This window comes from Sminthopsis crassicaudata, chromosome 2 (assembly GCF_048593235.1).
Source record: "Sminthopsis crassicaudata isolate SCR6 chromosome 2, ASM4859323v1, whole genome shotgun sequence".
NCBI lineage: Eukaryota > Metazoa > Chordata > Mammalia > Dasyuromorphia > Dasyuridae > Sminthopsis > Sminthopsis crassicaudata.
Window position 1 is genome coordinate 330,767,021 of NC_133618.1, and position 17,645 is coordinate 330,784,665.

At 36.2% G+C, this 17,645-nt stretch overlaps 1 protein-coding gene across 1 annotated transcript in view; it reads left to right on the top strand.

The window, feature by feature from the left end:
- The first annotated feature begins 7,030 nt into the window (after nt 1-7,030).
- PPP1R36 (protein phosphatase 1 regulatory subunit 36) overlaps nt 7,031-17,645 on the top strand; it is a 30,351-nt gene continuing 19,736 nt past the window's right edge. The window contains exons 1-3 of the mRNA XM_074290369.1: nt 7,031-7,738; nt 8,821-8,885; nt 17,118-17,204. Coding sequence (XP_074146470.1) covers nt 7,322-7,738; nt 8,821-8,885; nt 17,118-17,204 — 569 coding nt within the window. The 5' untranslated portion in view covers nt 7,031-7,321. The remainder of the gene's footprint in view (nt 7,739-8,820; nt 8,886-17,117; nt 17,205-17,645) is intronic.

Sequence of the window (17,645 nt, forward strand, 5' to 3'; positions counted from 1 at the left end):
GATTTTGTTGGGGGAGGACAAAAAACCACCTATTAAAAAAAACCCGTTTTCCCACCTGTCCTATGGAAGCTTTGGTAACAATAAAATATTGAGAAGCTTAACCTGCTTATTTTTTATATATTAGTGTATTTAAGATTCGATCGTTAGCTTAATAAGTCATGCGTCTATAAAAACAATTAGAAATATTAATAATCTTTAATAATGCTTTAAATCATTAGATACTATTCATCAAATTGCCAATTATTGTAAAAAGCAAAACTGATCTCAAAATGTCTCTGATGCTCTCAAATATTTACTTTGCTGCATGTAGATAACAGGTTTGTTAAAACTTTTTGGTTATTATTATTGAAGATACTTAAAACTTGATAACTGAGGACTGAGAAGGTAGGGGGGAAAGAAAACTGAGATTTAAATAAATGCCTGTGTTATATGTAACTTGATATTATAGTGTAAAGTCTAATAATTTGTATAGTTGTCAGATTTGGCTATAGATTTAGCAAAATCCAAAGAGAAAACTGGGGAAACATTCTCAGTATATAAATCTAGATAGGGGGGCTTGGATGCCCTCTTAAGAACTAGGACAGAAGAACATGAACACACTACTCTTGGGGGGGGTAGAAAACAAATATATGTTCTTTCTTTCATGTGGGGGTACATAGAACTTGCAACCAACACAATCTGAACTGAACTGAATTAAAACAATGACTTATAAGTATATTCAGCATACCAAGTTAATAAAAACCGGGGGTGGGAGAGAGATGACTTTTATTAGTGAGCTTTTCTGGCAAATTTCATAGAGATCTTAGAACTACAGTGAGAAGGGATCTAGGTCCATCCAGTCCCATCTCATTTTCAGTTGAGGGTTGGTCACAGAGATATACATGAATAAGGCTCTTAAAATATGTGGGGTAAAGTATCTGCTTTATAAATCGGGCATGATGAGTGGCATCCTTTTAAAATTAAAAGATCACAATTTCCTTTTAGCATCTGCCAACCAGACTACATTAATTTGCCCTTATATATGTTTAATGTTTCTCTTAAGGACAAAAAAATTTATTAAAATGATATAGGAAACTTATTTGGAAGTCCAGAATTATATGACTGTTTTGATCAAAACTTGTTAACACTTGGCACTATTTATAGCCTATCTTGGAGAGTATTGGGGGAGAGGTAAGGAAGCAACAAAACAGAAAGCTATTCACAATTACATGAAATTGCATTTAAATATCTCAAGGTGTTTTGACTTGGAGGAAGAACTTAATTATGAGAAATCAAAACTATGGGGGAGGGAGGATGGTTGACCTAATTCTTCCCCACTATCCTTTAGATATGACATTTATTTTCAGTTTGAGTTTGCTTTGTATGTAATAAGGCAATATTTAAATCTGATCTTTTAATGTCAAGAATCATAAATCATAGAATATTGAAATTAAGGCCCCTTAGAGGTAAACTAGTCCACAGATAAGAGAACTGTTAATAACCTAAAAGGAAACAAGTGATTTGCCCTAGAAAATGCTGTCAGAGCTGGAACCCTAGACCTTAAGAGTCCCAAGTGTACTTTATCCCCTCAACTCCTGTTACATGTTAAATGATAAAACAAGGGATGGCTTCTGTCCAAATCAACATAGACACACAAGGTTTTGCCAGTGATGTGTCATATGAGCTGACTTTAAAAAAGGTTTTATTTTCCTTCTGAAAAACTTAAGACATCCAGGATTTGAAAATCATTTTTTAGTAGAGTTGGTGTTATTTCTGTGAAAAGCCTTCATATGTGAGAGGCATGTGAATGAATCTAGATGGCACCATATAAAAAATTCATGAATATTGGCTAGAAAACGAGCCAACTGGGTGAATCATGATCTTCCTGATAGGAAAACATGTAAAACTTGTTACTGGTATAATTTACCCCTCTTTTTAAATTTTTGAGACAAATGGGGTTAAAAAATGTGTGTGTGTGTGGGGGGGTGTTTGCTAAAGTTGGTAAATTGTTTTTGAGGCTGAATTTGAACTCAGGAAATCCTGACTTTGGAAGTAGTGCTCTATCCACTGTATCATCTTAACTCAAATTTACTCTTAAAATGCCATTGTATTTTAGGGGTTTTTTGTGTTTTATTTAAAACTTAGTAATATAAGGATGATTTGTCTAAAGGTATTTACATACTGAAAGTGCCAAAAGAACCTTGTTACAAAACAGAATCCTGAGATCTCAATCTTAAAGCAAGTTATCAAGAATACTAATATTATTGTATTCTGCAGTTTTTAAAACTATTGGAAAATGTTGCCTTTTGATCTATTTTTTCAGTTTGATTAGCCCATCTGCTAAACCATAATTGACTGAATTGCTTCTCACCTATAAAATAGGGAGTTAGTGTAGTAGTACTCAGTTCTGAAGAAGTAACTTAATGCAAATCTTAAAGCACTACATAAATTGGAGGTGATAACATTTGCATTTTGCCAAATGTATTTGGGGATATTGAAATCGGGGATTTGAGAACTTCTTTGAAAATGTATGGTATAAAAGTGAACTGAGACAACCTTAAAGCCATTTTGCTTTACCTTTCTTCAGCTATTTAACCTGAAAATTAAGCAATGAACACAGGGGGATAGCCAAGTTGTTCTCCTTTTGTTTTCAACAAGGGAGACTTAAATAATGAACAAATTATAAAGGGAAAATTATCTAGCCAGTTAATGTTTCCATCAAACAGTACTGGCAAACTAGAGATGTCCTTGGCCTTCTCTAGTATTTTTAAGTGATAGAAAAAGTGTATCAAATGGGAGACGATTCAAATTCAAATTACTTCAAAGTTTGCAAAGTCTCAAACCTAATTAGTATATAATTTTGCAGATGATGGAACGTGGGAAATAACTTGCCTAGGATCACATAGCTAATATCAGAGCTAGCATTTGAACCCAAATGTCCTAAATTATAAATTCACTTTTAAAATTCTGCCACACTACCTCCCATATACTAAGGTGCAGTTTTAATTAACATCTTTTGTGGCTTGAAAAAAAATTAGAAGGGCAGATAATTATATGTTTGGAAAATGTTGGTGTCATATAGAATGATCAAAAAGTAAAAAATTGGAAAATAAATGTATTGGAACAAATTCCTATACTTATAGCAAACTACATACAAAGTGATTGCATTTTATGTAACTCCCTATTAGCATATGGTAAAAGATTTGAGTGTTTTTTAAATAATGTATTTTGCAAAGGGTATTGACCATCTTCTATATGCTCTAGGATTTGGTTGAAGATGATCTCTGAGAAATTTAATAGAACTAAACTTGGACCCATCAAAAAATTTTTTTTCTTATTTAGTAATACACATTATATAGGTAATGCATTCAAAGTCAAAATACTGTGGAGCCAAAATAGTACTTAAGTATTTTTTACATTTTAACTTATATAAAGGACAAGATTCCTAATGAATCAGGGATAACAGTTTTATAATTTGAAATTTGTATCATTGATAGCTTGGAAGATTAGGAAAGTATTTTTAAGAGACCATAGATTGATGCTCTGTTACAGGACCTGTAGATTGTGTTCATAAATGACTTGTAAATTGTTCGTTATAAAATTGTATTCACAAGTTTCATGAGACACAATTTCATAAAAACCAAATTGGAGTTGAATCTAGTGATCCTGTATTAGCCAGTCCTCACATTTCTAGTCAACATATATACTTGGTAATATGAAAAGCTGCTAAGAATGACTATGGACAAGCCTCAGTCTCTCTGGCCTTTGATTTCTTCATATGCTATATAAAAATGAAAAGTTGTATTAGAATTCTACTGTCTCATCAAATCTCTAAATGCCTAATTGTCTTCTAGTTTAGGATGAGCAACAAAGTATTACAAACACGTGGTTAAAGCAGCCCCCTTAATCTTGCTGTGAAAATGTGGGTGGAATATTTTAAAGGGCTATATTTAAACCCCTTCAACAGAATAAACCAACATTCCTTAGAGATATGGAAGAACATGGAAGGGCAAATCCATATCTTGGTCTCTTAAGAGATATGGAAGGGCAAATCCATATCTTGGTCTTTATCTTTGCAGAAGTAGAATTTGGTAATTTGGGATAAGTGGGAATCTAAGCTATATATTTTGTATATGTAATTTATTCCTTTTTTTTTTTTTTTTTTAAACCAGATAAAGTAGAGACCAAGTTTTCTGGTCTTTAATGGAGAATTGGTTTTTACAGAGTAACTGAAAATAATTTGTCCTTGAATTCAGCATTGTTGCTTAGTTCAGTCTTGTCAGACTGTTCTGGACTTCATGGACTGACTGTAGCATACCAATTCTGTCCATGGAGTTTGCTTGGCAAAGATACAGGAGTGATGTCATTTCCTTTTCCAGAAATTAGCATTACTCTTAACATGTATTAATAAATTTGCAGTTTTGTCCCTAGATGTAGATGCATGGAACTCTAAAATTTCAAAAGTTTCTACATATGTGTATATATAAGCCCATGATAAATAATTGGCTGTCTAACTTATGCATAAAGAACATGAAAAGAAATTAATTCTAACAATAAAGCTGGGAAAGTTACCATTAAGATGTTAGAAAAATTAACACTTTATATATTTAGAATTATTATCCATAAAAGGAGTCTTGCTAATTTAAAGGACTGATATGAATCTTATAAGAACAAAATAATTCTGGGCAAGTAACTTAATCTCCATTTAACTCTTCTGTAAAATGGACTTCCCTATTAGAAACAACCCCCACCTGTAGCTTAATAAGCTTAATATATTTTTCTTTCCTCCTCCCACCATTAAGAAAACCCAAATTGTAAAAACAAATTAGTATTCATTCCAAAGGATTCCAGTTATTAAATCAACCATCTTTCTTATACGAAGTCAAAGAGTAGATGCTGCAGGAGAAGTTTTCCTTTAGAAAATTTAAAAATCTTCAATTTACACAAATTCTCTACGTAGCTTGTCAGGATTACATCTGTTATGACAAGTTACAATGGCAGTAAATAAGCATTCTAGATGCTTAGTTTTTATAGCTATTGATTATGTGTTTACTCAAATTTCCTCAACAGTTTCACTAGCCTTGGGAGAATGTGACAGGCTTTTGTGAAAGAAGTTAGAAAAATACATTTGAAGGCTTTAAAAAAAAAAAAAAAAAAAAGGAACCTGAATTCACATGAGGGAGATTTTGAATAGAGATCTTTGATCTCTAGGAAAACTGGTGAAGTTTTCCTATTTTGATATCTAACTCATCTTTTGGTCTAACTTAGAACCAATAAATCCAGGAATATTCTGCGAATGTTTACCCTGTCAGACTGCCCTAAATTCTCCCCTGGGTAAAAGGGCTTGCAGTCAATTCAACTCTTTCAAAACAAAAAGCATTAGCATTAATTACTGAACGGGATGAGTTCCTTGTAGCCTCCAGGGAAGGGCTGGTCCCTTTCAATTGATTCATAAGCCTCCAAAAAGGAGTGAGGGATGGAGGGGGAGGTTTCTAGGGCCTATAAGGTAAAGCTAATTTAGTATAGAACATGGAACACTTTTGTTATATTTGTGATCAAGCCATCCATAATCTTTTGGTCTGCCTACTGGTTATTTTGCATCACAACTATCATTTGACCCAGGAAGTCTGTATGAATGCTTATATTTACTATAAATACTTAACCTTGTTAGGTAATGGGGGAGAGGGGAAAAGAGCACACAAAAGAACCACCTGGTAACATTATGCATGGATTTCTATTTACCTTGATTTAGAATCAATATTACTCTCCTCAATTGTTACCCTAACTCCCATAAGTTTAAAGTGTCTAAAGTTTAAAAGTATCAAAAAAGACATCCAAAAATAAAATATTCAGCATTATGGAAGGGAAAGAAGGAAAATATGTATATCCTTGTGCTAAAGGAATGAGCAATGAAGAATCTTCTTCAAATGCTGCCCTTATATATGACTTTGGCAAGCCCTACTTTAGGCCTTAGTTCCCTCATGTAAATAAGTGTTTGGATCAGATAGTCTTTAAGGTCCCTTCTGGCTCTACCTGTATGATCTCATGAATTAAAATTTAAGAATTAGATTCAGAGTAGCTTAAAGGAGGAAGACCAAAAATATACTACTGGATCCTAACAAGTAGAAAAGTTAACATTCCAGTTGTTTAAGTCAGATTAATGAACCATTTAAACTTTCTCCAAAACATATTTTAGAGAAAAAGGTTTAGAAACTCAAAAATTGTTCGTAACAATTACATGTAAGGTCTAATGGACTCTTTTGTTGATCATACTTTTAAAAAGATCATTTCCTAACAAGTAGGCCTTCCTATGATTAAAAAATAAAAGTCTTACATTTAACCCAAGAATGCATGGATATATTCACTTCCAATACTGATAAATCTCGTTGGAATGATATCTTGTGAATCTTGGGATAAAATTGCTTTTAGAAACTTCAAAACAGTTGAAAACATTTTTTAGCTCAATACACAGCGATACCCCTTTAAAATTTTCAGGGAAATAAAACTGGGAAACTCTGAAATTTATAGAGACCCAAAGCTAAGTCCCGTTCTACATTCTTAAGTGTTAAAATGCCTCCCCTGAGGCACATATAAATAGCTATACCCGCTGAAAGGTAGGTCAAAGTAGGTCAAATTTTTTTTTTTTTTAAGTTTTAAGGGGGAAAAGTGAACGTTTCCTGCTTTACCAATTGAGGAAGTGAAGATAGAGAAATTTGAAGTCTCATTAAATCTCTAGAAAGAAACGCTATAAGGATTTTTTTTTTTGAAAGTGTTAAATCAGAAATTAAGCAAGTATTCTAGTTTTCTATTTTTCTAAAATACTATAGAAAAAAAAATAACTAAATGCCTTCATTTCAGAATGACAAGATGCTTTTTATGGTCAACTGAACACCAAATTAGCTTCATCTGAAATCCTCTTTTCGTATATTTTGTCTTGCAGTTATGTACACTTAGTCCTGGGGGGAAAGGCCCTGAGAATTTGAAAACATATTTATCAAGCACTTTCACAAACATTTTCCTTTTAAGCCTCACAACCAGCCGGCGAACTTGTGTTTGTTTGTTTTATTTTTTATTTGTTTTTAAAATTTTAATTCCCGTTTTAAAGATGGATAAACCACAACCTCTGGAAAGTGACTAAGTTGGTAAGGTTCGTAACCTTCCCTGCAGGATCCAAGCTCAGGTTTTCCTTTCGGACAGTGCCTGGCAGCGGCTGGTGGGAACTCTAAGTAGAACATAGAAGAGGCATTCTCTGAGTCCGGCAAGTCGTGATGGAGTCTCTGTGACGAATAGCCACCCCACGCCTCCTATGTAAGAAGCAGAGGTCATAGCAGCGTCTTGGAGCATGGAGTCAGAGGGACAAGGGTCCCGGTCCTTCGAAGATGCTAAGGCTGCTGCTGCTGCTGCTGCGGCTGCTGCAACCAATGCTGCCGCCGCCGCCGCCGCCGCCGCAGCTACAGAAGCTACGGAAGATGCCGCCGCCGCTGATACACAGCCTCGGCCTTGCATCCGCCAGAGAGCCCGACAGCCCCGTAAAAGAGGCGGCTTCTGGCGGGCGATCGGCCTGGGCACGTCGTTCAAGCGCGCTGTGCAGGCTGTTGCCAAAAGCGCCACGGAATATGGGCCAGGTTCCCTGCCCGGTAGGACCTTCCTGCCCCCACTGGGGAGCGCAGAAGAGAGTGTGCATTGGGGGAGGGGATTTCCCAGCACGCCCCCAACTCCCGAGGCCAGCTCGAGAAAAGGGCGGTTGAACGTCGTGACTGTAAGTGCTATCCCAAGGCTCGGCCCCCTTTTATTTTTTCCAGCGCACAAGCAAGGCAGGGAAAGGAGGAGGAACTGGAGGTGGCCGGAGGGCAGAAGTAGCGCCCCTTTCCCCTCAGCCGGGGCGCCCCAGCCTCGCGCATTGCGGAGGGGCTCTATGCAAGCTCCCCTCCCGCAGCTGCGCACACAGTAGCGGCTCCTCCACGCTGAGGCCGCCCCCTCCACTGGCACTGCACCCAATTGGGCGAGGGAGCTGTAAGTTATTTTTTCCCCCGAGATCCGAAAGAGTATTGGCTATAGGCGGAGGCACCTTGTCTGAGTTAGTCGACTCCTCAAACAGGCGAGATTGAGGGTAGGGAGGGAGTCAGGAGGCTCTAACGGTGGTGGAGCGCTACCTGAGGTAGCCTTCTGCTGGGCCTCCCCAAAAAGTAAGGGAGCCAGCCCTTTACTCAGCTGAACCCTGAGTCTGTTTCGTCATCACAAGTTTCTCCGCTCAGGAAAACTTTTAAAAGGGGAGGACGGTGATGCCTTTTATTCAGTGCTGAATCCCTCCAGCAAAAGCAGAACACCCCCGAAACCTACAACACCACTCCGAGGGGTCAAAGCGGCGTCTCCCAGGCTCAGCCCCGTATGGGTTTCCGGGAGCGAGCTTCAGTAGGACAAGGGTGAGGGCCTTCAGGCGCTCTAACCTTCCATGTAGAGATAGTGGCCGGAGCTAGGGCCACGGCCCGGATAGCTACGGGGGACCTCGCTTACGGAGAATTCTTGTATCTTAGCAGGACAGCAACCAGGTTGTGCTGTACATCCCAGTGCAAAAATCAGGCTCTCCATGGAAACGTATAAACATTAGGGGGAAAAGTGATTCAATCAGCAGCATATTGGAAGCACAGATTCAAAAAAGGAGAGGGAGAGACTATTTTTGTGGGAGCAAACTAAATAAAATTTCCTAAATTTGCATTTAAGGAACCATGTTATTGAAACCGAGAAGAGTAAAGAGGAAGATGTTTTGGATTTCATCAAAATGTATACTCCCTAAGTGATACTTTTAATAATTATTTTTAAGGCTGTCTTTTTGCTTTTCAGCCTTTTTCCCCAGCAGTGGGAAAATGGTATTGGGATCACGAAACCGACACTCTTCAATATAAAAGGTAAAATTATTTATGTAAAATAACCTAGTGTGCAAAAAAAGCTAATTCTTATTAAGAATTTGTCCATGTCAAAAGGGCTTGGATGGATTAAGTATACTGACATTGAATTTGGAACTTTATAGTTAATGGCACAAAGTAATTTTTTCCCTGATTGTCATTTTGAGAAGTTTCTATTTCTATAGACTTTTACATCATATAAAGGGCTTTTCTCAAAACAATCCTGTGAGATAGTACAAGTGTTATTTCCCCATTTTACAGATGAAGAAAACAGGCCCAGAGATTTTGAAATGGGTTTCCATAGTCACATAACTACTAAGTGGCTCCAACCCAGGTCTAACGATTTTCATTCCAGCGATCTTTCCATTACAGTCTTTCCATTACTCAGATGGTTTAAATATTTTATACAATATCCATGTCAAGTAGCCAAAACAACTATTTAATTACTGTTCCTATTCCTAACTTCTCAGAAAATAGGATGTTATGTTTAGCTTAGCCTTTAATGTTTGAAAACCTTATGTGTATAATGAACATGTATCTTAATGTATAAATCTTTCATTATAGCTTAGATAATATTTAAAACATCTTGCATTTTAGTAGCAAAGCATAGCCTCATTGACCTTTTTCACAAATGTCAATATAGTAGAATGTTGTTTGAGGACAAAAACTAGCTTTTAAAAAACTGATGACATCTAAAAGGTTGGAATCATTTTCATTGCAAATTAAATATGAATTTTAAAGCTATTAGAATGCTGCAATATTTTTAGTAATTTATAAGTCCAAATCAATAGTTTCACAGTTTATTCTCACTTTATATCCCAGAAACTTGAATTCAGTAATTTCTAAAACATAAAATATCAGGGAAAAGGTGAGGAAAGTTATAGATTTTTGAACCGAATGGTCAAAGTGATTAATGCATATACACACACACACACACACACACACACACACACACACACACACACACACACACACTTATATGAAATTCAGGAGTGGAAAGAATGCTATTCTTAAAGTGACAAGGCCTCCTTCCCCCAACTTGCCCTGGAAAAAAGTCATGGGGGTGGTAAAGTTGGCATGGATAAATGACAGGATTGTTGTGAATATCTAATATATAAGTGAGGATTGTAATAACAGAGGATTATATAACTTTGTAATAATAGAAGATTAGTAGATAATAACAGATAATCACACAGAAGATAGGTGGCACTATGCCTAGATTTAGGAAGGCTTGAGTTCAAATACAGCCTCAGATACTTACTAGCTGTGCATTCCTGGAAAAGTCACTTAAAACCCTGTTTATCTCAGTTTCCTTGTCTGTAAAATGAGCTGAAATAGGAAATGACAAGACAGGACAAGAAAACCCCAAAATATGGTCATGAAGAGTCAGATAATGACTGAATACCAACAAATATAATTATTGATACGACATAGTAATCACAGAAATAAGTTTTGAGAATTTGTATGGCTGAATAATATATTGACATTAACTTTTTTTTTTTAATAGCTTTTATTTACCAGATATATGCATGGGTAATTTTACAACACTGACAATTGCCAAACCCTTTGTTCTAATTTTTCCCCTCCTTCCCCTCCCCTCCATGGCAGGTTGACCAATACATGTTAAATATGTTGGAGTATAAATTAAATACAATATATGTATACATGATATTGACATTAACTTAAACCTTCTTATCTTTAATATATGTATACATGATATTGACATTAACTTAAACCTTCTTCTCTTTAATAGATGTATACATGATATTGACATTAACTTAAACCTTCTTCTCTTAGTAGATGTATACATGATACTGACATTAACGTAAATCTTCTTATCTTTAAGACTATCTCAGCTTTCCTTATTTTAAAGTACACTTTTCCCATTCACTTGTCCAAAAAACTTAATTAAGTGGACATTTTTTTTCATTTGCAGTATTACTCAAATAATTTGCAATTCTGATTTTAAAATATTCGCAAGGTGGTGCTTAACCTTCAAACACCATTAAATTTTTACTCCTACATCCAAAAACCTCCATTTCATCCCTGGAGTGAATTTTAAATAATAGTCAATGATATAATAGTACCAGAGTGAGGGAAAAAGTACTTTTGTAGCTTTTGTGCCATATGTAACATTTGAACATTGATGGAATGACACTTTTCCTTTTATGTTCAAATATACCACACCCCAAATGAAAAGTATTAAAATACTTTGTTAGACCCCTCTTAAAGTCGTAAACAAATAGGGTTGTGATCTGCCCTACTCAAGCCCAACCCCCTGACCAAAAAAAAAAAAAGTGTAAGTAAGTTTTACAAAGTAGTGCTAGGACACTATCAGAGGCAGTAGTAGTCATAAGAGATACAGAGAATAAATAGAGTGTCTCCTCCTGTTGTATTGATTGCATCAGACATCACACAGCCTACCCAGTCCTTCACATATACACTAATCCAGTGGTCCTCAAACTTTTTAAATAGGGGGCCAGTTCACTGTCCCTCAGACTGTTGGAGGGCCGGACTATAGTAAAAACAAAAGCTCACACTCTCTGTCTCTGCCCCTCAGCCCATTTGCCATAAGGGGGGAGGGGGGTAGCAGCATCCACGTCCTCAGCGGGCCACACCTGGCCCTCAGGCTGTAGTTTCAGAACTCCAGAACTAATTGATCAGACCAGTAGATATTATTGTCTTTGTTCAAAGATCTGTCTATGCTTAAGCCCTGAATGATATGAAAGAATATTAAGGACTTTACAATCTAGTTAGGGATAAAAATACAACTAATATATAAGTATCAAGAGAGGGAGTACAGAGAAATACTTACTGTAGCCTGGGGGGTAGGATTAGATCAAACTCGCAGAGAAGGTGAAACTTGAATAAGATCTTCAAAGATGGTTTGGAATTAAGCATTTTAAATTGTGAGTATGGTGTGAAAACATGGGGTAGGGTGGGTTTTTAAATTGTTATTCAGTTGAATCCAACTCTTTGTTGATCCCATTTGTGGTTTTCTTGTCAGAGAAAATTGTGGTTTGCAATTTCCTTCTCCAGTTCGATTTACATATGAGGAAACTGAGTTAAGCGACTTGGCTAAGGTCACACAGATAATAAATATCCCAGGCTGGATTTGAATCAAAAAGACCCTTCCCGACTCCAAGCCCAATACGGTTTCCACCAGGTCACCTAACTGTTGATGAACATAGATTAGTTAGGTAGAAAAGTGACTTAAAGAAGCGGGAGATAGACTAGAAAAGTTGTAAAATAGATTTGGGAAGTATTAACCTATAGAAATATCCAGAATGAACTATCTTGGTTTTTACAATTTGGGATACCATTTTCCCCACTCAATTTTTTTCTAGTTATCTATGTATATTTATTTAAGAAAAAAAAATAAATTCCCTTATGAATCACATTAAAAGGGAATAATCAGAACAAAAAGGAAAAATCATGGGAGAAAAATGAAAAACAGAAGAAAAAGGGGGGAAAAAAGTGAACATAGCACGTGTTGATTTACATTCATTGTCTATAATTCTCTCTCTGGATACAGATGGTGTTCTCCATCCAAAGTTTATTGAGTTTGCTTTAGATCACTAAACTACTGAGAAAATCAAATCTTTTATAATTGATCATTGCGCAATCTTGCTGTTACTATGTACAATGTATTTCTAGTTTTGCTTGATTCGCTCAGCATCAGTTTGTGTAAATCTTTCCAGGTCTTTCTAAAATCAATTTGTTCATAATTTTCATAGAATAATAATATTCCATTACTTTCATATACCATAACCTATTAAGCCATTCCCCAATTGATGGATTCATTTTCCAATTCTTTGCTACCACAAAAAGAGCTGCTATAAATATTTTTGCACATTCCCTCTATTATAATTTCCTTGGGCAGGGTAACTTTAATCAAAAAGTAGATGAAATGGCTTAGAAATATAAAGAATATAGGACCAAACTTTGGCCAAATCTTAATTATGGTTTAGATGATTTCCTATTTGAAAATTCCTGATTCCCTTTCTTCTGTTTTTCATTATAAATTCTGTACCTCTTGAAGTATACATTTGCCCAATAAAGTTGCTGTTGGAGGCCCTGGTTTTCTTTAACCCTGGGGTCTTATACATGTGATCACAGATTTAGACTTTTGAAATAGAATTTTGAAGGTCATTTACTCCACTTTCACATTTTAGGGATAAGGAAAGAGGAATCTCAAAGAAGTGATTTGCCTAGGGCCACACAGGCTAGGAAATGGATAGAGCTGGCATTTGAAACCATATTTTCCAAAATTTTCCACTGAGCCATCCAAACTGTATTAAACAACTGATAATTTTGCCATCAAGCTGTCTGTGTCAAATATACCTTAGTATGCCTTGTCTTAATAGTGTTAGCAATCCTGGCTATTAATTGCTTTAATGAATCCTTTCAGCAATTCAATATCCTCACTAGAAGAACATCAGAAGGAAAGAAAAAGAACAGAAGGGCTTTGGATAGTTATTTATAAATCTGTGTTGAGACCAGGAAATTTGACTACGGACAGGTAGTTTGGGGTTAAGCTAGCATCCCACTTGAAATCTCCAAAAGCCTCCTATATCAACAGATTTTTCATCCTGACCAAAATGGAGACAAATATGGAGTGACTATAAAACTCAAGAATTGAGATGATGTAAATCATGTTCTTAATTTTAGCTGTAAATCCTGAATTAGGAATTTTCTTAGCTTCAGTTAGAACTGAGGGGAAAGATAATGATTATGATGTAATATTGGGAAAATAGGAAGAATGCTATGTCTTAACACCATGCTTGCTGTAGGAAAGACTAAGATCAAAGAAATATCTTGGCATTTTCTGATATATTGTTGAAAACCAGCAACATGATATGATGAGAAGGATCCAGGATTTAGAGTCAAAAGACAATAGATCTGGGTTGAAGATCTGGAAAATATGATACAAACTCCTTGGGAGTAGAAGCAATGGAAAGAATGCTGAACCTGGAGTCACAGAATCTGAGTTTGAATCACACAACTCTTCCATTTTACTACCTATGTGGCTTTGGCAAGTCACTGGCCCTCAGTTTCTTCATCTGTAAAATGGAGCTGAATTCAATGATCTTCCAAATTTTTATATGATCCTATAATTTATACATATATATGTATATACACACATACATATATATGTGACTGCATGTGTGTATATATGCACATAAAAACAAATGTCATGTGTGCATATACATATATTTTATTCAGATCATAAGTATTATACATATATTTTATGTAGCTCATAGGTGTCTTTGTAGCTCTAGCACTTAGCATAAACTCTAGGCCATTGGTAAATGTTTGTTGAATTGAATTATTTACTAGCCTTGTAACCCACCAGGAAACCGCTTAACTTTTCTATGTCTCCTTTTCTCCACTTGTAAAATGGCATAATTACCTGCACTATCTGTTTATCTCACCAGTGTTTCTCAAAGATTCCAAATAGCTGTCAATTTAGGCATGTTTCTGCAGATATTACTTAGTGTCATCACCTGAGGCAGGGTTCTGGGACAGTCCAGATATATTCAGACAGCTATGACAAAAGAATGTCCATCCAGGGCAGATTATCCATTATTTTCCAAAACAAGTCACTACTGAAATGGGCAACAAAGGGAAAGAAGAGACTGTTCACTAGTGGAAAGCCAGGATTTAATCTCAGTTTCCTCAGGTAGGCAGGCATCGATTTAGAGTCAACAAATCCAAGAGAGAGAAACCAGAGTCTTAGGGCAGTATTAAAAGCCAGAAACTATATGTTGGACAAAAGACCTGGCATTCAGTAGAGGCTTGAGGTCTATGCTCTATTTTGCTTTTTAAGGACCAGTGACCTACAAACCTGGGGCCAATTTTTCAGAGATGGATAAACTACAGATTTCCATTGGCTAGATTGAGAAAATGGATCAATTTCTTATTTTAAAGTGAGAAGCTGGGGCAGCTAGATGGCACAATAATAGAGCACCAGTCCTGAAGTCTGGAGGACCTAAGTTTAAATCCTGCCTTAGACAATAAATACTTTGTGGTGTGACCCTGAGCAAATCACTTAACCCTAATTGCCTAAGCAAGAAAAAAAAAATAAAGAAGTCACCAAAGTAAAGTAGGTAAATGGCTCTAGAAAAGCTCATTTCTAGAGGTATGAATGAGGGCTAGAAACCCTCAATGTGTTGGTAAATATTTAATAAAAATGCATGCACAATACATTTTAAAGTTTAATCTTCATTACAAACATTTTTTTCATTCCTTAAATCTAGAAAATCAACAAAACAATAAATAAGCCCTGAATTGATAGTGATTACAGATTTCTGAGGTATAAATAAATGCTCAGAATGAAAATTTAACATTCAGCTCTCAGGAACTCAGTTGACTCCAGCATACTCATAGTAGAACTGAGCAGAAAGTATCTTTTGTTATTGTTATTCAGTCATGTCCAACTCTCTAAAACCCTGTTTAGGTCTTTCTTGGAAACTGGACTGGTTTGCCATTTCCTTCTCCAGCTGTTTTTACAGATGAGGAAACTGAGGCAAGCAAGGTCTTTTTCAGGGTCACACAGCTAGGTAAGTGTCAAGAGGCCAGATTTGTATTCAAGTAGTCTTCCTGACTCCAGGCCTGGCATTTTTATCTACTATACTACCTTGCTGCCTTTGGGAATTACACCTCAAATAATAGTGGTCCAGGTGAAATGAAAAATGCAAAAAATCCTTTTTCTAGATGATATCTTGCCCAAATTGTTCAGTTATACCGTGTCCTTTTAACCCAGTGGGTTCTGTCAAAGCCTCTCTATAGAAGAAATTTCTCTCTCATCTCACTAATTCTATTAGTTGGGGAGGGAGTGTTGTTTTAAGACAGTTTCTTTTTGAGATAACATGTGCCCCAGAAATTTTTTGAAGAAAGATAGAGTTCTTGTCTTCTTCATAAATGATATCCTTGTATATAAAACAACTCCACCTGAAAAATGCACTTAATTCTATCTTCTGTTCCTGCATCTGGACTCAGGCTTCACAGAGAAAGGTGTAAATTTGGAGCAAGATTGAGTTTCTGGGCTACCTTGTGACTCAACATGGCATTCAACCAAGCTCAGGAAAGCCAAAGCCATAACAGATCTTAAGCCCCCACAGGACACAAAACAACTCTATCAGGTAGACACAGAAAACACATTATTTAATAAGGAGACCCTAGAGTTCTCTTTTTTAATTTGGGGCTGGTCTCTGAAACATCCTTTTCCCAAATTCTGGTGCCAGTTACTGAAGGAATGAATCTTTCCTCCCCAGCTATAATGTACAAGTACTTCCTTCCTGGCACCTGAACTTTTTGTTGAGTGATTGATTGTGAATTAGCAATGGAGACTGGAAAAGGAAAAGGTGATGAATGAGGTTGAAATAATGTGTGCAGGACTTAGAATTCCATTCCTAAATCGGCAATCTTTGACCCTTAAGGAATGAATGACAATGAATTTCTTTAAGCAGATTGGAAGACCCTAGTGTTCTGAAGTTCCCTTTTGTTTTGTCTTTTTCCTTATGTGTTTCCCAGTGATCCAGAGACTCATGAGTGAAAACTGGGTTATGTCATTTTTCATTTGTCACCTTTCCCCCCCCCCTGAGGCTGGGGTTAAGTGACTTGCCCAGGGTCACACAGCTAGGAAGTGTTAAGTATCTGAGACCAGATTTGAACTTGGTTCCTCCTGAATTCAGGGCTGGTGCTCTATCCACTGCGCCACCTAGCTGCCCCTTCTTGTCACCTTCTTAAAAGTAACAGTTCTACAAAATTCTCTGTGGCCAGCACTGCAAGGCCCCAAGTGAATAGGCATGAGCTATGCTGTTAGTGTGATTAGCAGAGCTGTAATGTGGGCATTACAGACATATCCTACCAAAGAAGAGTTCATTGACTCCTAGAAACCATATTGACTTTTAGAAAACCTTATTGGGCCAATGAATTCTACATAAATAGTATTGGGAGTAGCAAATGAGAGAAGAAAATGGAGGAGTAGAGAAGAAAAAAAGATAATTTCCAGCCCTGTCCAAAAACACCAAAACAAAAACAAAAACCAAACAACCTTTTCCTATACTCCTTCAGACAAGGTTAAAATGGAGTTTGGTTAACATAAATTCATGATAATGTGAAATGAGGGTAGTCCAATGGTATGCATGATAAACTTTATGGGCATTTTTCCCCACAGAGAAAAACCCACGAAATTATTGTTTGCTTAATAAGTAGTACCCTCTTTTACAGTCCTATGCCTTCAACAGAAATCAAAGAGAAAATCAAGAAGGGCAAGTCAATTCACTTTGCTGAAAATGATGGAACCACCTCAGAAAGGTATTTCTTTTCATTTCATCATCTGAGCATTTCTCTAGTAATTTATAGAATTTTTCCACTAACACGAAGAGTATCAAAGAATTAATACTTACCATATTATTTAAATTTGTTGAGGGAATTAAGGAAGTCTCTATCCATATTGGAATTTAACTAATTGGCTGTGTATTGAGATTTTCTAATTTTAAAAATGTTGCCAACAATTATCAATCTATAAAATATAACTTGATGAGTGCTTTCTGCATCAATAACAGATTTAAATGCATAGTCTTGAATAGCATACATTAATAATTCAAGTGTGAGTTTGATAAATACCCTCCCAATTGTGAAATTCTGTGATTTTTTCTTAACATAGTATTGGTCCTTATACATTGGAATGGATTTATACAAGACATATTCTTAAAATAATCAAACTCATCCCACATGCTGAAGATGCATTGGACA